The sequence below is a fragment of the Lemur catta genome, chromosome X (genome assembly GCF_020740605.2).
Source record: "Lemur catta isolate mLemCat1 chromosome X, mLemCat1.pri, whole genome shotgun sequence".
In the NCBI taxonomy this organism is placed as follows: Eukaryota; Metazoa; Chordata; class Mammalia; order Primates; family Lemuridae; genus Lemur; species Lemur catta.
In genome coordinates this window covers 63,610,340-63,636,940 of record NC_059155.1, presented here as the reverse complement: position 1 = coordinate 63,636,940, position 26,601 = coordinate 63,610,340, and the positions used below count along the sequence as shown (strand labels likewise).

At 40.3% G+C, this 26,601-nt stretch overlaps 1 protein-coding gene across 4 annotated transcripts in view; it reads left to right on the top strand.

The window, feature by feature from the left end:
• Positions 1-26,601, top strand: part of OFD1 (OFD1 centriole and centriolar satellite protein) — a 32,670-nt gene that overhangs the window by 4,551 nt on the left and 1,518 nt on the right. For 2 of the 4 annotated variants that reach the window (XM_045537554.1, XM_045537556.1), the window contains exons 6-20: positions 3,024-3,131; positions 5,150-5,286; positions 5,948-6,121; positions 8,224-8,330; positions 10,037-10,156; positions 11,878-11,951; positions 13,362-13,453; positions 14,434-14,623; positions 15,585-15,715; positions 16,223-16,334; positions 18,015-18,623; positions 19,133-19,259; positions 20,762-20,859; positions 22,180-22,299; positions 25,575-25,735. In XM_045537554.1, the coding sequence (XP_045393510.1) occupies positions 3,024-3,131; positions 5,150-5,286; positions 5,948-6,121; positions 8,224-8,330; positions 10,037-10,156; positions 11,878-11,951; positions 13,362-13,453; positions 14,434-14,623; positions 15,585-15,715; positions 16,223-16,334; positions 18,015-18,623; positions 19,133-19,259; positions 20,762-20,859; positions 22,180-22,299; positions 25,575-25,735 (2,360 nt within the window). The remainder of the gene's footprint in view (positions 1-3,023; positions 3,132-5,149; positions 5,287-5,947; positions 6,122-8,223; positions 8,331-10,036; positions 10,157-11,877; positions 11,952-13,361; positions 13,454-14,433; positions 14,624-15,584; positions 15,716-16,222; positions 16,335-18,014; positions 18,624-19,132; positions 19,260-20,761; positions 20,860-22,179; positions 22,300-25,574; positions 25,736-26,601) is intronic. The other 2 variants (XM_045537557.1, XM_045537555.1) reach the window with 2 other exon arrangements.

Genomic DNA, 26,601 nt, shown 5'->3' with positions numbered 1-26,601 from the left:
AAATGATTTGATTTTCCTTGCTGACCACACCTTCCCTTTTAAATAAACAACAGTTCATGTGTTGTTCTGACAAATGCAGGTCATTTCCCCCATATCTCCATTCTTGTATTAGCTCTTAGATACTCAAAGAAAAATAACTGCAGATAGTATCAAGGTCCCTACAAATAGACTGAAAGATACTCTTTGTAAAAATACCCACTGTTGGGAACATTTCTGCCCAAAAACCCCCAACAAACTAATAACTTTTAGGGCAAATGTCTTTGTATACTAGATGTCTCCCTCAAGTACAATATATAAAGTATTAATATTTTCTTAAAGAATCAGATATCTGTTAAGTAATGTGTTATGTATTTTGTTACTAAGTGTTTATGTAGACTTGATAAATTGTCTTAATTTTGACCTTGATAATAACCTTTCATAGAGTCTATAACTACCATGGGTGCCTGACCATTAGTTAGACTTGACGATGGGCTTTGTAGCATGAATATAAGCCGGCAACTTGCCTTTGACGCGTAGTTACTCTTTAGGTCTTTTAAATAATCTTTGGCATTATACAACAGTCCTCTTGTGTTAGTACCCTCTTGGATTTTTTCTATTGCCAGCACTGCTGCCATCCCCACTAGGACATTCATTCATTCAGAACTTTTTCAGCAAACATTTGAGACCTTTCTGCCAGCCATTAGTCTGTGACTTAAATCAAAAATGAATCTAGACACAGACCTTGTACCTTATACAAAAACTAATTCAAAGTGAACCATAGACCTAAATGTAAAATGCAAAACTATAAAACTTTTAGATGAAAGCATAGGAGAAAAATCTATGTGACCTTGGTTTTCATGGTGAGGTATAACATTAAAAGCATGATATATGAAAGAAAAAAAAGATCAGTTAGACTTTATTAAAATTAAAAACATCTCTGTGTTAAGACATTCTTAAGAGGATGAAAACACAAATTACAGACTGGGAGAAAAATTTGCAAAACACATATCTGATAAAGGACTTGTATCTACAGTATACTAAGAACTCTCAAAACTCAGCGCTAAAAAGATTACCCAACTGAAAAATAGACAAGGGATCTGAACAGACATCTTACTAAAGAAGGTATACAAATGGCAGGTAAGCATAGAAAAGATGCTCTTTATCATTTGTCACTAGGGAAATGCAAATTAAGGCAACAATGAGATACTACTACACACCTGTTAGAATGGTTAATATCCTAAACACGATACCAAATGCTGGTGAGACTGTGGAGCAAGAGGAACTCTCATTCATTGCTGATCAGGCTTCAAAATGGTGTGACCACTTTGGGAGACAGTTTGGTAGTTTCTTATAATACAAAGGTAAACAGTTGCACCATTATGTTCCAGCAGTCGTGCTCCCAGCTGATCTGAAAACTTTTGTCCACACAGCTTGCACATGAATGTTTTAGCAGCTTTATTCATAATTGCCACAAATTGGAAGTGACCAAGATATCCTTCAGTAGGTTGAATGGATGAATAAACTGTGGTATATCCGAACAGTGGAATACTATTCATCCCACAGGAATGAGCTATCAAGCCATGCAAAAATATAAATGAACCTTAAATGCATATTGTTCATGAAAGAAGCCAGTCTGAAAAGGCTACATATTATATGATTCCATATACATGACATTCTGAAAAGGCAACCTATAGAGATGATAAATCAGTGGTTGCCAGGGATTTGGAGAGAAAGAGTAGGCAGGTTGAATAGGTGAAGAAGCACAGGAGATGTTTTAGGGTGGTGAGAGTACTCTGTATGATACTGTAATGGTGGATATGTGGCACTATGTATTTGTCAAAAGCCATAGAACTTTACAGCACAAAGAACCTTAATGTATTGCAAATTAGGAGGTCAGGTGATCCTAGGATGGAACACAGACTATGACAAAACAATCCAACTCTAGTCGCCTCACCGAAGGGGGTGGGGCAAAAAGGTGCCAACCTAACTAATTTTAGACATTTCAAGAAACCAAAAACTTCTAAAATAATTTATGCTCATGGTTTAACTACTCAGAAGAGTATGAAGTGAAAGAAAGGTAGTAATTTCTGCCCATGTTCTCTAGTCTTGCTCTCCACTGATAACTAGAATTAATAGTTTCTTGTTCTTCTAGATTTTCTGTTTATGAGTATGAGTCTGTGTATTTGTAATTATTAGTAACATACACACAGTCATAAATGGGATCATATAGATGCTGTTTTGTAATTTTTTTTATCTACCAATATATCTTTCTATAGCAGTATGTTTAGACAAATTATTTTTAAAGAATGTATTTAAGCCCCTACGGATGGAGATTTAGTTGTTTTATTGTTTGCTTTTTATCATCAGAGGCAGTCAATGTGCCGTGTGTACCCTTTGTGCCCTTGTGAAAGTATAGCTGTGTTTATTCATAGAAGTGGAATGACTAGGTTAAAGGGCATGTGCATTTTGAATACCCATGAACGCTGACAGCTTTCCCTCCCAAGTGAATGAACATGGCCATATCTCCACTCCCTTGCCAACACTTAGTATTATCAAAGTTTTAATCTAAGCGATATTATAGGGAAAATATGGTTTCTCTGTTGTATTTGCGTTTATTTATGATTTTGTGTTTATTCAACATTTTAAAATTCATGTATATTTGAAATTTGACTTTTTTCAGTGAACTGTCCCTGTCTCTCCTCATTTTTCTATTTTACTGATTTGTAAGAGCTCTTTGATATTATGAAAATTTAGTCCTGTCTTCATATTATTATAAACGTTTTTTTCCAGTGTATCATTTTTCATTTGGTTTTATTTCATGCCATATATGTTTTTAATTTTTATGTGGTTAGATTGATAAATAGTTCTTCTTATTCCTTCCAGGCTTTGTATCATACTTGGAAAGGCCTTTCCTCAAATTATTCTTAAAAGAAAAGATATAATGTAAAAATGATGTTATTATATAATCAAGGTTATATAAGTAGTGACTGAGCAATGGTGGAATGAAAGTTCTGAAACAAAACTATGACTATTGTGTTTTTTAGGTTTTCTTACGTATTTTTTAAAAGAGTTGGCAGAACATCATCAGGCTAAAGAGAGTTGTGATACAGGAACTCAGACAAGTTCGACATTTCCTGGCCAAGACTCCCTTGGTAATTACAACCTTCTTTCTTAATTCTAGTTCTGCTATTTTCTTTTTGAATGAAGGAAATTACCTGATTTACCGTATCATGTGGTGGTTCCTTGAACTGCAGATATGTAACCTGAAGGTGGCAAGGGAATTCATTTCTTCTGGAATCATGTTGTTAGAAGGGACCAGGAATTGCTCTCCAATGTCATTCCCTATCTTCAAGGATGCCAGGGCTATGTTGGTCACATCATGCAGAGATCCAAAGGCCCACATTCTTCTTTGTTGGTTGGGTTTGACCTCTTAACTGGGAGATTCTTCCTGGTGTCTCGTCTAACTTTATTTTACAGCCACTAAGTGGAAGATCATAGACTATTTGCTTTTGGAGAGCTGGAGAAGTCATTGGCGCATGACTGTTTTATAGTTGAGGAAGCCAAGGTCCTCAGAGGAAGAGCAACTTGTATTTTTTTTTTTTCTTTTTGAAAGCAATTTCACAAAGAAAAGAAGAGCAACTTGGAAACACCCAGTCTGGGTCTGAACTAAGAGTTCAAGTTTTCCGTTCTATGATTAGAGCTTTTTGTATTTTGTATTATGCAGCCTTTGTACAATATCATTCTGCCCTTTAGTTTTGTACTCAGTAGAGATGGGAAACAGCTGTTTAAAATGATGTCCTTAACCTATTTCTTGGACTTTCCTTACTTTTTTATTTTTATTTTTTGAAACAGTCTCGCTTTGTTGCCCCAGGTAGAGTGAGTGTAGTGGCATCATCGTAGCTCACAGCAACCTCAAACTCCTAGGCTCGAGGAATCCTCCTGCCTCAGCCTCCCGAGTAGCTGGGACTACAGGCATGTGCCACCATGCATGGCTAATTTTTCTGTTTTTTATAGAGATGGGGGTCTAGCTCTTGCTCAGGCTGGTCTAGAACTCCTGGCCTCAAGGATCCTCCCAAAGTCCTAGGATTACAGGCGTGAGCCACTGTGTCCAGCAGTCCTTACTCTTAAATGGTAACAGTGCTTTTAACTTGTAAGAAGATATGTTCATAATTTGTAAAAAACTGTATTGTATGACTAGGCCTTTAATTAAGTTTCATTGCATTAGAAACATGTTACATGCTTATTATAAAGCAGTGGTGTGCAATAGTGTGAGCCACATATGTAATTTTAAATTTTCTAGTAGCCACAAAAAGTTCAAAGAAATAGGTGAAATTTGTTTTAATAATATATTTAACCCAATACACCCAAAATATCGTTTCAACATGTGCTCAATATAAAAAAAATTAATGAGATATTTTATATTTATTTTTTATACTAAGTCTTTGAAATCTGATGTGTTTTTTGCACTTAGAGTACATCTCAATTCAGACTGGCTACATTTCAAACACTCAATAGCCACAAGTGGCTAGAGAGTCTTGTATTGGACGGCATAATTATAGAGCATTTGGAAAATACAGAAGAATAGATGGGAAAACATGTCTAAAGTCATGCCTACCAGAGACAAACACTGTCAATATTTTAATCTGTTTGTGCCAGATTTTTTTTTCCTTGCACGTACTTTTTTGGTGGTTATTATATGTGGCTGAGATTGTATTCCGGGTTCAGGTTTGCACTCTACTACGTGATTGAGTCAGACGTGCAGTTGGTTCAAGGGCCATTGGCCTGGTGGAAAAAGCACTGGCATGAAAGAGAGTCAGTAGATCTCACTTTAGTCCCAGTTGTGCTGTTGTGTAGTTGCTTAATCCTCTGGCAGTTACTTAAACTATATGAGCATTTACTTTTTTATCTGCAAAGTGGAGGGGTTGAAATACATTTTCTTTGATTCTTTTAAAGTCATCGTTTTGAACATGTAAGTCAACTTTAATCAAAGGTCAATGAAAGAACTCTCTGCCTTGGCACTTAGAGACTGGGAGGTGACTCCAGTATTTTCTGACTTAAACTGTGACATCCTTATGGTTTCCCTTAAGTATACTCTTTTGTTCAGAGGTCTGGCCTCTTGTGCACTTGACAATGTTTATATATCCTGATTTGATCTGTTATTTTTTAATAGCTGAGAAGCTTCAGCTTATTGATGATCAGTTTGCGGGTGCTTACCCTCAGCGTCCCAAGTTAGAGTCTTTAGAAATAAAGTTAAATGAATATAAGAGAGAAATAGAACAGCAACTTCAGGATGAAATGTGTCAAAAGGTAAGCTTTATCTTGTTGCTGTTAACAAGAGTGATACTTTTGCTTGTCTTCTAATGTCTTAATCTTAGGTATATGCGAAATATCTAGAACCTTTATTAAAGAATGGGATACTGTACTGGGTGCATATTATTATTATTTCCAATGATGTCATTTGTTTGTGCCTTTGAATGAATCCTACAGGTACGGTGAATGACATAAAACTAAAGGTGAACTAAACTAAATGTAACATTTGGGCAGAACATTAATATTAAACCTAACCATGGAGAGAAGTTTGTTACTATTTCTTTTTTTTTTTTTTTTGAGACAGAGTATCACTCTGTTGCCCGGGTGGCATCAGCCTAGCTCACAGCAACCTCAAACTCCTGGGCTCGAGCAATCCTTCTGCCTCAGCCGCCCAAGTAGCTGGGACTACAGGCGTGTGCCACCATGCCCGGCTAATTTTTTCTATATATATATTTTTAGCTGTCCATATAATTTCTTTCTATTTTTAGTAGAGACGGGGGTCTCGCTGTTGCTCAGGCTGGTCTTGAACTCCTGAGCTCAAACAATCTGCCCGCCTGGGCCTCCCAGAGTGCTAGGATTACAGGCGTGAGCCGCCATGCCCAGCTGTTACTATTTCTTTAGTATAGTAATTGGTGAATTTTTTGGTATCTATTTGCAGTTGAAGTATTTTAAATACACTGAAATAGCAAAAATTAAAATGGAAGAGAAAAGAAAGCATGAGAAGGAATTAGCTGAGTTTCGGAATGAATTTGAGAAAGCTTGTCAAGTAAAATCTGAAGCCCTCATTTCTCGGGAAAAGAATACCCTTGAGAGACTTCGAAAGCACCAGGAGGTATGATAATTTATTGAGTGGATATTTCCTGCAGCTGTTAGTGGGTTGGCCCACGATCCAGGAACAGGTGGGACAAACGATGGAACAAGGCCCTAGAGGAGCAATAGGGACTGGGCCAAGAGTGCAAATGGAAGGGTGGGCCTTGGAAAGGATACGCAGACTTCCTTCCTGAGATTGGTGGAAAGGAAAGAACTGTGGAGGTGAACGTGCACTTGGGAATTATAAGAAATTCACACTGCATAAGCTCCATCTTCTCAGGCAGATTAGGGGATCAGGTAGTAGGTTTTAGGAGTGGCTTGGAGGTGTGGAGCAGCTCCTGTGCTCAGGGAAGAATAGCTCCGTAAAGCAGAGAGGACTGTGTTGAGGGCCCAGGTGATGGAGGGAGCCTGGAATTGGGAGAGACCAAACCATTTGCTTGTAGGTGAGTTTTCTGTTCTAGCTCTGGGGAGGATTTGTAATTTGTGGCTCTTTTGGTCCCTTTCAGTGAGGGCAGAAAGACAGAGGTGCTTGGGGAGTACAGCTTTGCAGAGCTTAATTTATTTGACTTGAGAAAGGCAGCCTATTTAATTGGAGATGCTGGGCCTCTGCTGGGTGGTGAAGGGTCCCAGAGGATAGGGCAGGTGGCTCCTAATCTAGGGGAAAAGGAAGGGTTATGTGGCAGTCTCAGTGATCAAGGAGGTCTGAAGAGATTGGCAGGTGGAACTAGGAACCAAGAGTACAGAGTTGCAGGGTGAGGCTTCAAGTGGAGACTGGAAACAAAATGCAGTATGCTGCCATTGGGGGAAGCTGCAGAAGTGAGCAAGGGTGTGAAGGTCCCTGGAGTAGAGGATTCCAGGGGTGTGAGTGTCATCCACGTGGCTGTTTGATCTTGTCACTCAGGAAGGTGACTGGACAGGTGGCAGGGAGTCTGTGTTGGCAGGAGGGATTGGACGGACTCCTTTGGGAAAACATATTCCTTTCCTAAGGGCATGTCTTAAATCAGACTGGATTTGTGGCACTATTTCCAACATACCTCGAGAACTACTGCTGTCAGGAGATGTTGAAAGTAGGAGGACTTCCTCCTATTGTCCGCCTTCTCAATAACACCTGGCTGTTTAATGCTAAGTGCACTCCCTCTACAATTTTGTATAGAATTTCTGGGAATTGGGCTCGTTTCAGCTATAGAAATAAAATGCTGGAAGCACAGATCTTTCAGATGATTTGATCATTAGATTAACAACTTTATTTTCAAGATAGGTGACTGCCTAGAACCCCATTTACTTTGATTATCTGAAGGCTTTGAAGAAGGATTGTCATCGTCATAAAAAGCATCATGTCTTTATTCCTTGACCTGGAATGTCTGTCCCCTTCTCTCCCTCAAAACTGTACTGTCCTTCAAGACTCAGCTTGAATATCACCTCGGTAATGCCTTCCCCGACTCCCCCTGAGTGACTCATTCAGGCCTCATTCCTGCAGGTGGTATTTATGTACTTTAGTGATGAAATCATCACATCCTAGTGTGATTGTTTCTCTCTCCCTGAGTAAATTATGAGGTCCTTAAAGATGGGGACTGTCTGCCTTTTTATATCCAGCTCCCAGTGTGCTGCTTGACATGTGATAGGTAACTCCTTGTGAAGGGAACACATACATGGAAGGATGGCCTGTTTGTTCAGGAGTTCATACGAGCTTGCTAACACTGAGTCAGAATGACCCATGAACTGGAACATTCACCCACTACCAGTACCATGGGGATTTTAGTCTCTGGGAGTTTTATTGCTGAATGCACATTTTGCTTAATTTTTCTTGCCAAAGAACTTAAAATTTTAATTGAGGAACTAAGAGATGTTACTAAGTAGAATAATTAGACAAAGGATGGTAGGAATATAGGGTAATATAGTTTAACAGTTGTTGGAGGAGTAATTTTTTTACACAACGGAGGAAATTTTTGTGCAACTAGAATAGGCAAAAAGTATACCTTGAATTGGAATCTCTTGAAGGTGAAACTGTTACCCTAGATGTCTGTACTTTGATTGTTTTCTGGAATTTAGGAAGCAGTGTATCAGTTCAAATCTGTTTTTATTTTCTTTAGCTTGCTTGCTAAAAATTAAAGATTTTCTATACAGATTGAAACAAAAGAAATTTATGCTCAAAGGCAGCTTCTACTGAAAGATATGGATTTGCTAAGAGGCAGAGAAGCAGAGCTGAAGCAAAGAGTTGAAGCTTTTGAATTGTAAGTAATACATGTGTTCATATTGTTTATAGAATGAATGAGAGTAAAAAGAATTACTAAATATATGTCTAAATATTCTTAAATTGCCACGTAGAATTCTTGGTTGTGAAGGTGATATCACCTAGCGTTAGAAGGTACAACTTAAGAGAAACAAACACTAGGCTTTTGCTTTTGAAATATTACACATTAAGATGAAAAGCAGAATGAGATACCATCATCAGGCCACAGTAAGACCAGACAGATAATTTGGAGAAGTTAATAATACTTGAACAGATTGTATGTTTTGCAGTTACATTCATTCAGATCTGATAGTTTCAGGTGTGTATTGTATAGTAACCAAATTACATATATCCAGGCCTGCAGCATTTACCATTTCTCATGGTTGTGTGTGTGTTACTCTCAATGCAGACAAATATTTCATCCTTCAAATCTTACCTGGGATTGATAGCAAGCTCACCCATGTGTAGTTTGTGCAATAAGCCTTCTTTCTCATTTGGAATTTGCTATTAATTGACACCCATAGGTACTCCATAAATCTTACTTAGTTCATTAAAAAATTTGTCTCCATCTTCATTAATGTTTTCTCACTTCTATTGTCTGGATTCGTTTGATTTCTTCTATCTACTCTATTTTTGGCAATATTGAAGAGGTAAATTGATCAAGAGAGAAAAGAAAAGGAACAGAGTTTGGGCAGAGAGAATTCGTGATCATATAATCACTTCTTTACCTCCATTTCCTTTATTCCTTTTCCTTTATTCCTCTTCCCGCCTTCTAAGCAGGTAAGCGAAATAAATGTGACTTACTGCTACTGGCTTTCCAGATTCGCCAGCAGAGGGAGCTGATACATAGCACCTTTACCTGTTCTTGGACTAGTCAGAGTTCTGTAGCGCTTCTCAGGTTGGCAGGATCTCAGCACCTGTGACCCACTTTGGCTTGGGAATTGGTGCTATGGTTGATTTAAAGTCTCCCTATGAAGACCATTCCGTTCTTTGGTATTTTTTTTTTTTTTTTTGGGACAGAGTCTCACTCTGTTGCCCTGAGTAGAGTGCTGTAGCGTCAGCCTAGCTCACAGCAACTTCAAACTCCTGGGCTCAAGCGATCCTCCCACCTCAGCCTCCCAGAGTGCTAGTATTATAGGCATGAGCCACTGCGCCCGGCCAATTCTTTGGTTTTTGGAAGTGCTGGTCGAGCCACCCATCTTTTGTTCTCTCTTTTAGCACTCTCTTCAGTATTCAATCAATAGATTATTAAATGACAACAAATCTTAATATCTGTGGGCTAATTGGTTAGATCCTGCAGTTAGAAGCAGTGTTATAGAAGAGACAAGCATATGAGTACAGTAACTTTTGTTTATAACATTGTGACTAATGATATCATTCTTTCACGCCTGAATTGATTATGACCGTTTGTCTCCGGCAACCGTGAAGTGTTATTCATCTTCTGGGAGAAACCACTTTGCTCCTCTTTGCCACCACCCCCAGCCAGGTGCTGCCACCACAGGCTCCCTCTGCTAGAGCCCGTACACCGTGCCTGGATCAGTTCATAAAACACACGGAGGACTTTGGGTTCTTCCCTTTTACTTCCTGGTAGTGACAGTCACGTAACAGTTTCAGTGTATTGAACTAAAAACACGTGGTATTTTTTTCCTAAGTTTGTTACCTCAGATATTGTAGTTTATTTGCTCTGTATATTTTTGCTAATTTCAGGACCCAGAAGCTCCAAGAAGAAAAAAATCAAAGTATCACTGAGACACTTAGGAGACGGGAACAGAATTTAAAGACTATTGAGGAGACCTATGACCAAAAGCTCAAGAATGAACTTCTAAAGTAATTGCTTGGCATTTTTAAAGAAGTAATATGTTTGAATTAAGTTGGTGGAAACATGACAAAAACTGATGAAGTAGTTTTCTGACTCACATTTTATGGCAAACTTTAGTGTTTGAAAAAAATATATATTTTCATCAAGTCAGTCCTTCACCGTGACTATTTGAATTAGGATAGTTTTTAAAAGATACAGCATAAAGAATTGCATCCTCTGCTCTTCTTACTCATAGCTTCACTAATATTTATTGAGGGCCTGTGATTTACTTTAATTTTTAGGGCACCTTGTACGCTCAGCTTGCACAGTTGATAAGCTGTAATTGGAATTATAATCACTTCTCTTTTCCTCTACCCCACCCCACTCATATTGCCACTAAGATGAGGATATCTAACAATTTAGAAATTATCATACTTAGTGGTCATACCATTTGTCAGTGAACATGTGCCTTGTATTCCTTCAAGGTTCTGCAAAGCCAGAATCAAAAGAAAAGAACTAAAATTAACTATGTGAAGCAGTAATATAAGGAAAGGAAAATAAGGACAACTATGGTTACTTGGCTTTTCTGTAGTTGAGTTTTGTGTCCCAGTGAATAATATTCTAGTGCAAAGACATTACACCCATTTAGCAACTTTTCTCTTCAGTGGGTGGTATAGCATCTGGTACATGAAAGTGCTCAGTTAATGTTTGCTAAGTAAATGTATAGTGAGGAGATAACTAAGGTATTCTGGGCACTTTTTTATTTGGCCCCTTTTTATTGCCTTGCTCATAATTTGTCATTGATACTCTGTTATATAGTAATTGCAAAGGTTTCTTGGGGTTTATTCTTTAAGCGAATCTATTAAAAAAAGAAATACAGCAGCTTTTTCATCTATTGATTTTGAAATGATGCGTTTTAGGCACATATTTTATGTCAGCTCCTATACTAAAGTAGCGAACACTGAAGTACCTGTAGTTGCTAAAATTTTAGGAATAAATGAATAAAAATGTGTATGTTAATTTTACATGGTTATGGAGATAGTGGACTTTTTGGTATCATTGTGACATTTTCTACAGCCTAGAAGACATCTGTCTGCTTTTGGGGATCCTCATATGACTTTGGCAAGTGTTGGAGCTGGGAGGATGTTCACTACAGGAGGCTCCTCTTTCCTTTCTCCCATCTCAGAACCAAAAGGGCAGTTGGTAACAGCTGGGGAGGAGAAAGTAAAACTCCATGAAAATGTGCCTTTTGGTATCGCTAATCCAGATATAATGCTCTTGGCAGTTGGTTCTCAAGACTGCTTAGCCCCTGAGGGCAAAAGTACTTATCTTGGTTGCAGGTGGGGTGATGGTACAGGTGGACTGGAAGTGACTGCCAGGTTATCATTTGGGATTTAGTCTGTTGTGTGCTGTGTTAAGTTTAACTTAATTTATCTCTTTCCCCTTTTTGTCAGTGGAGACTAACTGAAAAGTGATTGCTTTCAGTAACCTCATGATAACATGACTCTTCATTTTGTGTGACTGAGTTCTTGGGACCCAACTTACAGGATCGAGGCAGGGTTTTCCTGGACCTTTGCTGTCGGGAACTCCAATCCCTGGCCTTAGTACTGAGAGACTTGAAAGCTTACACGTTGTCGTTTTCAGTGCCCTCGGGCGCCCCTGTGCCTACCAGACGCCTGTGTTAGTAGCAGTCCTTCCAGGAAGACGTTTAATAACTGAAGGACTCATTTCTGCTTATTCTGATTCTTAGGTATCAACTGGAACTGAAGGAGGACTATATCACTAGAACTGCTACACTGACTGAAGATGAAAGGAAGAGTAAAGGTGATTCTTCAGGGGCGGAAACAAAAAGCTATGTTTTTCAGTTCTGATGTTTGGTGTGTTCTATATATTAAAAAGTATGTAGCTTACACTTCATTGTTCTTACAAAGTAACACATTTTTTGTGACTTCAATTTTATAAAATTAAAATAATCATTGTCTTTTACTACCTTTTTGGAGACCTTCATGTTTAAAACTTTGTATAGTCATAAAGGCCAGTGCTTTATTGTCAGTATTTTACCCAACTTTATTTCAATATATTTTGATAAATAAGTCTGTGGTTGTCAAGAAGGTACAGTAATTTATTGCCATCAGGTACATATTACTCCTAACCATGAGAGACTTTTTTTTACTTATGGAAAATTTTAACTTCTCTGTCTCCTGTGACCTAGTTTCTTATTTTTTGTGTGTGTGCGTGTGTGTGTGTGTGTGTGTGTGTGTGTGTGTGTGTATATTTGAGACAGAGTCTCGCTCTGTCACCCAGAGTAGGGTGCAGTGGCGTCATTGTAGCTCACAGTAACCTCAAACTCCTGGCTCAAGTGCTCCTGCCTCAGCTTTCCAAGTAGCTGGGACTACAGGCATGAGCCACAACATTGAGCTAATTTTTCTGTGTTTAGTAGAGATGGGGTCTCACTCTTGCTCAGGCAGGTCTCGAACTCCTGAGCTCAAACAATCCTCCTGCTTTGGCCTTCCAGAATGCTAGGACTACAGGTGTGAGCCACCACATCCAGCCTTACTTCTAATATATTTTTATGCTTTATATAATATTTCTACTTGACATATAACCTCCTAAACTCTTTTATACATTGGCCTGAGACTACAGAAGTTGAATAATTTTTTATTCTTTAGATATTTTACATTTCAATATATTTCTAGGAAATTGCCTGTAACAAGAAGTTGAACTTTTGGTGGAAATTTCAAACAGATTTATGAGAGTAAACCAGGGCTGGATATTTGACATTGACCAGATACCCAATGTGTGACTTCTCCTTTTGCTACTATATTGTGGAAACTCATACTTCTTTTATGGGTTAATACATCATGTGTTTAACAAATTATGTTAGGCTTGTGGTAGCTGAAGTGAAAACTATGAAATAATAACAGACAGATCTTTGTCTTTAAGGAAGTTAAGAGCTGTTAGCATCAGGGCCCTATGCTCTGAGCAGATGGTGTAACTGGTTAGTATGTGTAGCAGGTGGAATTTCACCACATATATGATAGTTATAGCTTCACATCACCTGTTGGGTAATAGTGTTTATTCCTTACTTGCCCACGAAATTTTTGACCCCTACGTCTGCTATTTAGACTGTGAAATAGTGGTCATTAGGACTGACATATTGGCTATAAATATTAAATGGCTTTTGTATTCACTAGAAAAACACAATGGTTATAATTGGTGGGTTCTTTCTTTCAGAAAAAGCTATTCATTTGCAAAAGGAGCTCCTAGCTATTAATTCAAAACAGGAGGAACTTAATCAATCTGTAAATCGTATGAAAGAACTTGAGGTAATTGTTAATCTTGTTGTTTTTTGAAGTAGATTTTAGGCAATATATGAAATTTCCATTTTAGTCATACATAATTTAAGTCGTCCTTTTGATATGTTTAGACTGTATTATATGGTTAAGAAGGTGGTGGCTGAGGTTAATTCATTACTTCTTCATTTCTATCAAAGTCACATAGTTGGAAGGGTGGATAGGTCCTGGACTCCTGCTTGAATTCTGTCCATCTCTCTTACTGATTGTTTGCCTTTGGGTGAGCTCTGTGACTACGGATTCCTGATCTGTAATCTCTGGGATATTTTCCACATCATATGGTCATTGAGGGAATTCAGTGAGGTGACTTACAGCAGGTAGCCAATACATGTAGTTTTTACCTCAGCATTTTCTCTCCTCCCCTCAGCAGCAGGTAAAAATTCCTATTATATCGTTATCGTACAGATTAGAACAAAATGAGATGCATTTTTCACATGCCACTGTTACTTCTGTTTATTAGTGTGCTTGCTGTCTGAAGGAGAGAGCTGGAACTTTAGCTACTTAAAATATTTTTTATATGTAAGATTTATTTTTGCAACTGTGATGACTTATTTATTTGAGAACTTTGTAGGCTTTTGTACCCAAATATGAGATATATTAAGAAAAGGGAAGCACTTCAGAACATGTTAGAGATCATTTCTATCTCACCCTTTCTCTCTTTTAAAAACATATATTGCTACAATGTGTGATTGTTACTGGGTCTTTCATTGCATCTGGAAGATGGGGTTGATAATCAGAAATACTTTCTTCAGAGGACAGGTGTCTATAGAATTCAAGTTAGAAGAACTACTTCTGCCCCAACTCGAGGGCAGAAGATAACTTTCATTGCTGTAGTAAAAATCTAAATTCTGTAAGTAAATCATGACTCCTGCTTTAAAGCAGCTTGCCACCTTTTACTTTTGCAGTACTGTAAAGTCATCATTCACAAGTAAGTTTTCCTTTTTCAATTTCAGCTTGAGTTAGAGTCTGTCAAAGCCCAGTCTTTGGCAATGACAAAACAAAACCACATGCTGAATGAAAAAGTTAAAGAGATGAGTGATTATTCACTACTAAAAGAAGAGAAAGTGGAGCTTCAGGCACAAAACAAATTACTTAAACAACAACTGGAAGAAACTAGAAATGAAAACTTGCGTCTCCTAAACCGTTTGTCTTTTTTTTTTCTTTGCATGTTCTAGTAATTCATGTTAAGTCAGTATTATAAAACCGTACCTGTAAAGGAGGCTTAAACTGGGAAGATTTTATAAAATTAAGATTCTTGGATTGAAATTACTTCCTTTTTGCTTGCTGTTGCATAATTGATAGTATCACTGTAAGAAGTTTTTTTTCCCATCAGTTTAGAAAGAAGAAATATTTTTCTAAATGTGCCTCTGTGGATGTATCTGGGCTCCCCTTGCCCTCTGACTGGTGGGGTTTGGCCAGGGGAGGCACCACCAAACAGGTGAAAGCGGAGAGGGAGGTCGAGGTTGCTGTCATCCCCACCCCCACCCGACCTCCACATATAGTGGCCCTAGACAGGCCGCTGCGTCTCTCAGCCAAGCGAGGTCACAGTGCCTCTCACCAGTGCTCTGCACCAGCTCCCTCTCTCTCATGCTGGGAATTTCTCCCTCCCTTGATCCTTTAGGCCCAAGGGGTACTAATAGCATAGTCCACCATCCTTTGTGGGTGTCCTGGATAAGTTGCCCTTTATTAAGGGTCCTCAGATGACCCACATTGATGATGCCGTCTGCTTTCTGCCTGGACCCCGACTGCTGCTGACAGTGCATAGATCACATTGGATCTTAGGGCAGACATGGACAGGCAGACCATGTAGAAAGCTCCTATGCCCTCTGTGCGTGGTAGAGGAGAGAGACGGCCTTTCAAGTAAATTTGAGGATTTGAAGGAGTTCTTTTACTTGGAGTAGGAATCCAAGAGTAATAAAGTCGACAATAACGTGCATTAAATTCTTTTGTTCTGAAATTTGTGAATCAGGATTGCTTTTAGTTTATTTAATAGGATTAACATAATGTTAATTATGTGGGTACAAAGAAAAGGAGCAATTTAAAATGTCTTTAACTGCTTTTGTTAAGGTTAATAACGACCAGGATTTTTTTTTTACCTCCTTAGGCTTAGCTCAGCCAGCTCCAGAGCTTGTGATTTTTCAGAAAGAATTAAAGAAAGCAGAAACTGCTATAGCGCTTGAGCATAAGGAGTTCGAAAGCCGCAGGCAAGCTCTGCAAAAACAGCTGCAAACTGAAGTGAGTATTGCTCTTTGCTGGTTCCAGTATTATACCAGTCCACTTTGTAGATATGTACAAGTCACACCAGTGTAAATCACATTTCTTTTAACAAAAATTACTCCTTTCTCATCTGAGAAAATTCTGCAGTGATTATATGACTTTGTACTCAGTAATAAAATTGAGAGGAAAACAAACTCACCTGAGCATAAAATTTTCTGAGTGCCTAATAATTCCCACTGTTATCTCTTGATTCCCACCCTGAGAAATACTGCACACATTCACTGTGACTTCCTGATTTCTGCCTGCATGCCCTAGAGTAGCTGTTCTTTGATATGACTGAAAAAGGTAGTGAAAAACTTGTTTCAGCGTTCTGTTTGTTGTTTTTTCAGTAGGGACCTCGTTTATTGGTGTGAAGCTTCTCAGAATTGGCAAAACAGAAAAATGCACAATAAGAGTATTTTTCTTCTTGAAGCGAGCTGTGATTTGTTTTACATTGATTTCTTTTCCTTCTCTGAATCTTTTCAGATTGCGAAGTCTGCACAGCTGAAGGCCCAGATACTAGATTACGATGCTTCTGTAAAGAGGTTAACTATTCAAGTTGCTGATTTAAAATTGCAACTGAAGCAAACTCAGAGAGGTTAGAGACATTTTTAACCCATAAGTATCTTTGTGTGTGTAGTTTCTGATGTTCGTGAAAATATAATGATTGTAATTTATTGAATATTTAGTAATTCTCATGTTAGGAGAAAAGCCATAGAAATGTGTATCATCTTAGAAATAAAACTCCCTATCCATTTTGGGAATACCAACTGGGTCATCAAGATGACCTGTGAACCAGTCTATGGCTTGGGAGAGCCTCATGCCCCAAATAGGAAAGACGTGGTGGTGACGCAGAAGTCCCCAAATTCATCCTGGGCTTTCCTTTTTTATTTGTTACTCTGATAAGACTGATTGGTTATTCAGTAGATTTATGTATTCCTTCATAGATATATAAATACATGGGGAAAGCAGGGTGGCTTAGCGAAAAGACCATTGCCCTTGGAATCAGGGAACTGTTTTTGTTTTAGACCTCAGTTTTGAAGTTAGTTTGACCTTGGATACATCACTTTAACTTTCTTGGGCCTCAGTTTCTTCATTTGTAATGGGGATAATAATACCTACTGGGTATTATGAAATGAGGTGGATTTCAGTCCAGTACCTGGGACATAAAAGACACTCAGGAAGTGATGACTTTGTTTCATTAACTGTGTCTTCAGTGTGGATGCATATCTGTCCCTTCCTACTTCCTGAGGATATTGAAGCTCAGGTACTTTCTTCTTCAGCTGCTTTCAAGCTGAAGAAGTGTGTATGTGTTACCAGTTCAACTAGTTTCTCACACTTTCTTGTTCTGTGCCTTCCTCAGTTCCCACTTGGCTCTTTCCTTGTTCCCTTTTACCAGCACTAGTTTTATTTTTATCTCTTTACTCATTTCTACTCTTTCCCATTCCTTGTTTTCTCTCAACAGTTCTGTTTGCCAAACTGCCCAGAGCTGAAATCATAGTCTCGTTGATCATGAAAAATAGATCAACGAGGATGGGATTCTTTTGAACATTTGCACTGCCCATGGCAAGCTTCTGACTTGTAGCATCACAAGGAGGCACTGCAGGGGGGCAATGGGCACGTGCACTGGCCTTGCATTAGGAAATCTCAGTAGCTCTAGGACCTGCCACTGTGTGACCCAGCCTCAGTAAACCTCAGTCCCCCACCTGTGAAATGGGAGCAGTGAGAGTGGTTAGGTCACAGTGGTGTTGTGAAGTCAGGTCCTCATTCCCTTATCTGAAACCCGGGCCATACCCTGTGCATTTTGCAACAGCCCTGGGACTTCTGGGGAGGCATCCTGTAGTGAAACACAGTAATTATTTTGCAGTCACATGTATGAATATTCATGCTGGAATAAATAAAGATTGTAAACGGTTTCACAGCAGTTCAGGTCAAGCTTTCAACCAAATGAGTTCAAGTCTGGTTAGGCTTTGCTACTAAATAAATTATGAATAAATTTTCAGTTCTCAGAGCTTTTTGGATTTCAAAATTGTATGTAATAGATTCTGAAATTCTGAAATCATGTGTTACAAAAGAAAGATGTATGAAGCTGTAGCTGATACATATAAGTTCTCAATAAATGTTAATGGTTATTATTACCATGGCTTCAGAAACTGTTTAATGTACAAGTTTGTCCTTATTCTTACTTTCATTGTTCAAAAAAATATTCTCTAATATATTAGTTGTATTCTCTGCCTTGTTCCCCTCATTTCTCAAATTATCTTTTTGTAATCTGCAGCCCTAGAGAATGAAGTGTTGCGCAATCCAAAGCAGTCCACAATCGATCGTTCCGTCAGCAGGTTTATAAGTGGCAAGGTGGTGCCTCACGCTGGTGATATAAGCCGGGATTTCTTGAACAGTCCTCTTGATCAGGAAAAAATTATAGCAAATGTAGTTGTACCAAGGATCACAAGGTATCTAAATGCAGGGGTGAAGGGTAGTTCTCCCGATTCTGACATTGAATTTGTAGCCAATACTAAAGCAAGGATCAAAGATCTGGAGCAAGAAGCCGAACGCTTGGAAAATGCTTTTAGAAGTTACCGTCAGAGAGTCATTGAAAGCCCTTCCAAAAGTCCACTCCCACCAAGGAGCCTGCCATCTCTGCACTTGCTGGGAACTCTCAAAAACATCACTTCCAATTCCCCGGAAAGATGTATTTTTGCAGAGGACAGAATTATCTCTGAGGAGCCTCAGGTGGGCACGTTTGAAGAGGAAAAGAGCGAAGCCTCTTTAACGCTTACAGGCAGCTCAGCCTCACGACTACGCAGGGGTGCTCCCTCCAGACGGCTCTCTTCCACACCCCATCCAAAAGCAAAAAGAAGCCTTGGAAGTAAAATGCACCCACAAAGTAAGACACCACACAAAGGCTTGTGGGATGCTCTGGAGTGGGTAGCCCTGGGCCTTGTAGGACCTCTTGCTGGAGTGAGCACAGCCCAAGCCCACAGGCAGTGGTGGGCAGAGTGTGCAGTAGTCAGGCCTTGGGGAGCCCCAGCTGGAGCGATGTGTCCTCCCCCAAGCCTGCGGGCTCCTGGTGATGTTTCCTCCACCACACAGGGTTGCTGTGGGAGTCAGTGGGACAAAGAGTGTAAAGGTCTAGTGTTTGCTTGGCATGCAGAGGTGTTCAGGGAGCAACAACGGCCTTTCCTTTGCAGCTGGTTGGTTTTATACATTTTATTATTGCCACTGCAATTTAATTTACATGCTTAAATTGTTAAGTTTATAGATCTTATGTATCATAACTGGCTATTTGCAAGGATTAACAGTTTATTTTCGAACTAGTAGATCTCTTTAGAAACCATGTTGTTTAGAAACCATGCAATTTGTAATAGTTTTGCCCTGGTTCCTTCTGCCCCTTAGGTTTGAGCAGATCACAGATTGCTTCCCCCAGTCCTTGTTCTGACAGAATGTGCCAGCCATCACCTGCCCAATCTAGGTACAGCCCCTCCAACCCTTCCTTTCCCAGCCCTCCTGAGCAGAAGGTGGGGTAAGTACCATGTTCTGGTCAGCTACACTGAATCATGTTACTTGCTGTGCTCTCAGCCTTGACTCACTTGTTTGGTTTTTTTTTTTCTTTTTTTTAGATGTTATTAAAGATCATGTGGCAGTATAGAATTTGTGATCAGATTGCAAGATGATGTGTGATCTTTGAGAATCATCTGAATTACCTGGGGGGAAAAAGATTGCTTTTAGCAAATAAGTAATTTCTACCTATTTGCTAAACTTGATATATAGAATACATGATATGGTATTAATAAGCATTTTCATAGTTCTGTGAGTAGACTCAGTTTGTAAAGATAAACAAATGTGCAAAATCTGAAAGCAAACAAATTGAGGTTATTTTTAAAGTTGGAACAATTTCACACATCATTAAAAAATCATTTTAAAAACTACTTTGGCATTTAAATAAACAGATATGGTTCTGATTTATGTACCAATGAAATAAATTCTAAAGTGATAATGGGCTTTAGAGCAGTGGTTCCCAACCTTTTTGGCACCAGGGATGGGTTTCATGGAGGCCAATATTTCCACTGCCGGGTAGGGAATTGGGGGTGGAGCTCAGGCGGTTATGCAAGCGATGGGGAGTGGCTCTAAATACAGATGAAGTTTCGATCACTCAATCTCCCACTGCTGCATGACTCTCCCCCGCTTCTTAAGTTTCATGTAAGACAATTTTTCCATGGAAGCGGCGAAGCAGGGGGCGGAGGTAGGGGCAGGCAGAGCTCTGCGGCCCAGTTCCTAACAGGCCACACACCAGTACCAGTGTGTGGCCTGAGGGTTGGTGACCGCAGCCTTAGAGTATGACCGTTGAAGCAGTAGGGAGTGGATGTTTTTAGAAACTAGGCCAGTGGGTCAGCTGGGCTACAATTCCAGTCGTGGGTGGACTCCTGCCCATACCTGGGCTCCACGGCAGAGATAACTGACCTCTTAGCTCTGGGCTCAAGCCTGGGCATCTGCATGTTGATGTAGTTCTCTTGTGCAGAGTTGAAAACTGCCACATGTACCTGTCATGGTGCTAAAGCATTTAATTTTTTTTATATTGTACTCTCTTGTGATAAAGGCAAAAGGAAAGACCAGACACACACATCCGCCCAGTTAGGGCATTTTGATGTGTTCTCACGGTTATGGTATCGTGTCGTCAGCTGGTTCGTACTGGCAGTGCACAGAATTTGGATTTTTCAAAAATGTTTTGTGGCAATTGAAAAACTAAACTCCTAGGAATAGCATTGAGAGGACAACATTATTCTTTGTTAATAATAGTGCCTGCCTCCCACCATGAGGTGGTTACTGAGGAGTAAATGAGCAAACGTACTCATTGCTGAGAATGGTGCCTGGAGTGTGGTGAGTTGGAGCTATCCTTTACAAGCCAGAGAAAAAGGAACTTTGTAGAACATTTTCTTGGGTCACAAAAGGCTTTTTGTCACCTTGTGCTCTTGGGTTTTACGTTATTAAAACTTCACATTCATGAATTTTATTCTTCTAATCCAGTCTTTATCAGAGACAAACTGAACTTCAAGATAGAAGTGAATCTTCAAATATGGACAAGCTTCCTTTTAAGGATAATGAGGAATTTGAATCTTTTGAATGTAAGTTCAACTATAAGTACTAGTTTTTATAAGTTGAAAACGTAGAAAGCTTAGTTTTGGTGAAACATACCCATTGGTATAAAAAGCAAAGCAGTTACAAATTGGGACATTTTTATTTTGTGACATGACTATAAATACAGATATATCACCTCATTTTTCTATTGTGAAGATTTTCAGGGGTGTATCTGAGTTCCCTCTTTAACAATTTCAGTTATTGAACTAATAATAATTTTAGATTAATAATTTCAGAGTTAGAGCTAAGCCCATAAATGAATTCTTAATTTATCAGATTTAAAATAAGTGATCTTCCTTAATTTATTTTTTTCCTTTTTATGGAACACAAAGATGTTATTTTTGTTTAAATTCTACTGAATCTGTTGATTGCCTCAGATTTAGAAAACTGTTCTTAGTGAAAGGATGAGGTGAAAGAATATTAAGAGTCCAGACACTGTGGCTTAGCCTTAGCCTGAGTCACTTTGTAGCCCACTTTATAAGAATAGAATAGGGATGGAGAGCTGATCATCTCTAAGGCTCTTTCCAGCTTGAAAACTCTGCATGTTCTTTTTATAACCTATTGTTTAGCCTTGTAAACTTCATCTCCAGATCTGAAACTGTGATATTTTGAACAGTTAAATGAGAGGGCCTAGTAAACTTTGTGAAGTGTTTTAAACTTGTCAGTTAAATCATTGATATTTAAATAGAATTCACACAATTATCAGCAAACCAAATGAATTCTTCCCTGTCACTGGATTGGTTTTCCTGTTGAGTAATGAATACAATTTTGTTAACAGATTTAATTCTTTCAAGTATAAGAAAGTTCACTTTGAGGGCCAGGCACAGTGGCTCATGCCTGTAATCCTAGCACTTTGGGAGGCCGAGGCGGGAGGATTGCTTGAAGCCAGGAGTCTGAGACCAGCATGAGCAAGTGTGAGACCCCATCTCTACAAAAAAAAAAAAATAAGCCGGACGTGGTGGCGCATGCCTGCAGTACCACCTACATGGGAGGCTGAGGCAGGAGGATCACTTGAGCCCAGGAGTTTGAGGTTGCTATGAGCTGTGATGAGGCCACTACACTCTAGCCCAGGGCAAAAGAGCAAGACCCTATCTCAGGGAGAGAGGGAAAAAAATAAAAACACTTGAGAAGCGAATCTGTTGGCACGGGGTTATGTTGTGAGCATCTTAGAATCCTGTGAAGGAAGGGTGTGCCCAGCTGCTTTGGCTGCAGTCCCCGTGCTCTACCGTCATCACCCCCACCCTGCCCTGCCCTCCTCTTGCTGTTATTATTGAGGCCTCACGGGACAATTGTTTGTGCCCGTGCAGATCCAGGGAATGTGCCAAGGCAGTTTGAAGTGGCTGGGCTTCATCCTGCTGGTGATATGCCTCATGTGGACGCTGCCGCAGCTGCTGTGCCCACCAGACCCATCTCGTATCACAGCCCCAGTAAGTCTGTCTTTTTGTTAACTAACGGTCAGCATGGCCACATACCGAACACCCGTCTGCGTGCTCTGTAAATTATTTCATGAATCATTAGAGGACTTTCTGTAGGTGTGGATTTTTCAAAGTCTTGGGGTTGGGGTGTTATCATTGTTAATGACATTTCTGAAGTGACTCCCAATACGAACATGTACAGACAGTACTGAGGAGACGACTGTGAAGGAACGGCTTCTCGTTTAGTCTTCCCGGGCCAGGTGCTTTTTAAAAAATTTTTTCTTTAACTGTTCAGAGTCTGGCAGAGAAATTATGATTTTCCCTAAGACTCTTCTGCAAAAGCCATTCCATGAGAGCCTTGTCATCTTGGGAAATCATGGTTAAAAATTGAAATAATGAATAACTCCCATTATATATCTTTAATGTGATTGTAATATTTTAATACTATTTCTTTTTCGAACTACTTGCTTTTTTTTTTTTTGGTCCCCCTGCCTCCACCTACATGCTTCCTTTATGTCTTAAATTAGGACAGAAAAACCTTGTATTTCAATCTTCGGAAAAGCTGACAACGTTGTTAACTTATCACTGGAGGAAAACTGGTCCTCAGACTTTTCTTGTCTGGCCACTTTCTCTTTCCTCCAGATCAGCCACTTCCCCCGCTGGGGGCGGAGGGAGAGGGGAGAGAGCTCTGGGGAGATTTGTGCTTCCTTGCAGGGTTCGGCCCATGGCCAGGTACTTTTCTTCTTGGACCAAAGTGTTTCATCCTCAAATTTGAAAGGCAATTTCTCAAGTAAAGCTATCTCTTAGTCCCTCCCAACATTAGGGAAACATCCCCAAAACACATCCAGAGTCTCTTGTTAGCAATTTCTTGGTTTAAGTCATGGTACTCAGGAATATGAAAAATTACTGAAGTAAGCAAGAGGTTTTTGAGAGGGTTGATTTTGCGGATTCCAGAGTAAATCTGCTTTGGAAAGTGCTCACTGAATGAGACTTAATCTAGAGCCTTCTCTTTGCTGGATACTTTCCTAGGGGCTGAGCATATAGCAGTGAACTAAGCCTCTACCTTCCTGGAGCTTCTAGAGGGGGAGTCACATGTTTAGCAAGCTCTCCCAGCTGGGAGGTGCTACGACAGCTGAGTAGGAGCTGTGGCTGCAGGTCAACAGTATCTGATAGGCAGCCATTTGGCACAGACCTGAGTGAATCAGGGAATAAAAACAACAGGATAGGATAAGGGAAATCAACTCAGTACCTAGGTGTTCTGTCTCTGAGATGGAATGTAGATTATAATAATGGCTTTTCAAATAATTATTAAGCGACATGGTTAATATTTTGGTTATTGAGAAATTCTCTTATATTCATCATTTCACCTGTTCATCTGGGCAGAGAGGAAAATGGAAAAAGGCTGAAACTTAGTGTCTCTGAGGTGCTCAGTGGACATGCTTCTTTTCTTTGCTGTCATGTCCAAAGGTTTCGGTATGCCACCCTGCAGCTACAAAATACACCTTACCAGAGAAGTAGCTCTTTTTCTTTTTTTTAAATTGGCACCTAAACAACACTCCTATTTTGAGATTGCTATTTTATATAAGAAAACAATGTTATTTAGGAGTAACCCTTCTTTTGCAAGGAGGAAGTTGCATTTCTGCCTGTGGAAGTGATTAACTGCCTCCTCTGGTATTTTAATTTCATGAGAGAGAGAGAGAGAGAGAGAGAGAGAGAGAGAAGACTGTGTTACTTCTCTCCTATTAGTAAAACTAACTCAGTTCCTCCTGATGCCTTTAGAACAGCGCACAACAAAAAGGTTCAAAGTCCTCTTGTGAAACTGTGAATTTTTCTGCTTATTAGCATTGCTTGAGTAAAAAAAGAAAAATGTAGGTTATGGGTCAGAGCTAGAAGAGAAAGGTCAACATAATTGTCTGTGGGATTGAGATTTAATTAAACCTTTGAGGTATAGGAACCTGTACCAAAAGCTAGAGGAAACAGTCAAGTAATTAAAACATAGGCCTTGCCCGGAAGGAATAGAAGTGGAAGAAACAGGTACATGTGGTTTCTGATAAAGCAAGTACAAGATACCGTGCAAGTAAGGTGCTAGAGTAGTTGTCACTTCAGGAATAAGGAGGAACTCACAGAGGACATGGCATTTCAGTTGGGTCTCGAATAGCATTTTGGGGCCCTGTGGGAGGAAGGGAGTCCCGCAGGCTGAGAAGACAATGAAGGCAAAGACACAGAGCAAGGACAGTAAAGTTGTGGTTGGGTCCCAGTGGGTGGCTTGGTACAGATAGAGTATTTCCAGCATGAAGTTAGTGGTGATGTAGGAAATCAATGTGGAAAGAAAAGGGCAGATTGTCAGAGCCCAGAGCAGAGACCTTGCACAGCAAATCCACATCTTCCCCTCAGGGAATGCCTGGTGCCAATGAGGACAGGTTGCTGGAAGGCAGAGATTGAGGGCAGGGAGGGCCTTGCCTTGGATAGTCTGTAGTCCAGGGAGATGGTGAGAAGGACCCTTGCTGCAACTGCAGGAGGGCAGCGCAAACCTGCAAGCCACGGTGACAAGCGCAGGAGCATAGAAACAGCATGTCAAGGCCCGAACCATCGCTGCGGGGATGAGGGTGGGCCATGGGGTTTCCAGGCGCTTATGGCAGGGAACTGCCAGCAATGTGGATGTGAGGCTAGGGGGAGAGAGCAGGAGTACAGGAAAAGATGTGGGAAGGATCTGTCTGTATAGAGGCCGCCATCAGCCCGAAGGAAGTGGGGAATGAATGAATGGCCAGATAGCTGGAGCGGCCAGGGGAGGGCGGTAGCACGCGTCTGTTCAGGGTGAGAGAGACGTGAGCATTTTTATGGGAGTAAAAAAGTTCTGAAACTGCTGTGTACAGAAATAGGACTGACAGCTCAGTTAGGGTCCTAAGGATGGGGGAGGGATCGTAATCAGAGGGAGGGACAGAAATACAGGGTTTTCCTTGGTGAGGAGGGAGGAGGAGAGGGGTGAAGAGGAAGAGAAAATATGACATGGAGTCAGCCGTGGTAAGGATGACTTGTGTTCGTCTCAGTCAAGTGAAAGGAGGGGTGTGGTGCAAGGAGTGGGGTCGAAAGGAGGGGTGTGGTGCAAGGAGTGGGGTCGGGGCTTGCAGTCAATGGAAATGGAACAGCGACGTGAAGCAGGTCGATGGAGTCATCCCAAAACCGAGCAGGGTCTTGGGTGTTGGCAAGGGCTCCTGCAAACTGGTCATGCCTTCGTTTGAACAATCTGATGCTGGAAGCTACTCACTCTTTGTTTTCTGTCTTATTAGGTGTAGATCAGAAACAAATTGAAGAACAAAAGGAAGAAGATAAAATATGGGAACAGCAAGTAAAAGAACGAAGGCAGAGAGAAGAAAGAAGGCAGATTGACCGACAAGAAGTTTTAGAAAGGGAACGAAGAGAACTGGACAAACTGGATCAGGAAAGGGTAGTGCGTACAACTCAACTCTGTACTAGTTTCTCCATCATACACCGGAAGTACCTTGAGCTCAGGGAGGGGAGTCAGCAGTGTCTGAAGTCGGAGGAGTGACAAGTGACTTAAAAGGCATCCTTGTCCTCCTTGTCTTCCACGAAGTGAGAAAGGCTGCATAGAATGTATACCTTATGAGTTTCACAGTAAAGGATAGTTTTTGAAACCACTATTCATGTATTCTTATATGAGCCTTAAAATAAGCCCATAAAGGAGGTAGACTGTACTATGCTTTCCTGCAGAACTTTGCTTTGGTAACGGGGTTTAAAGAGGCAGCTCCCAATGTCAGCTAGCTGGGACGACTAGAAAAACCTAAGGGGGCAGGGGGTGGCAGCCAAGTTCACTGTTGCTTCTAGGGGCACAAAATGGCCTTTCTCCTTCTAATTCTCTTCTTGCTTTCTGTGTCCTGATTCAGGTCCTAGACAGATGGATTACTCTGCCCACTTAACAGTACTGCTAAGGGTTGCTTAAATTAATCTTCCATATGAACGTTCCTTGGACTCCTGGTTAATTTGGGTCTAAAGCACAGGACACTCTAGGCAAATTAATCCCTTCCTTCATTGAAATAACATGTCTGTCTCCCTTTGGTAGCAGTGACTTCAATTTTAAACACACACACATGCACGCACACACGCACGCTGTCCAGTTACTTTCCGGACAGCGCTCATATATATAGTTCTCTGGAATGCAGGCTCTACTTAAAGGATCAAGATTATATTGTGGGCCGGGCGCGGTGGCTCACGCCTGTAATCCTAGCACTCTGGGAGGCCGAGGCGGGTGGATCGCTCGAGGTCAGGAGTTCAAGACCAGCCTGAGCAAGAGCGAGA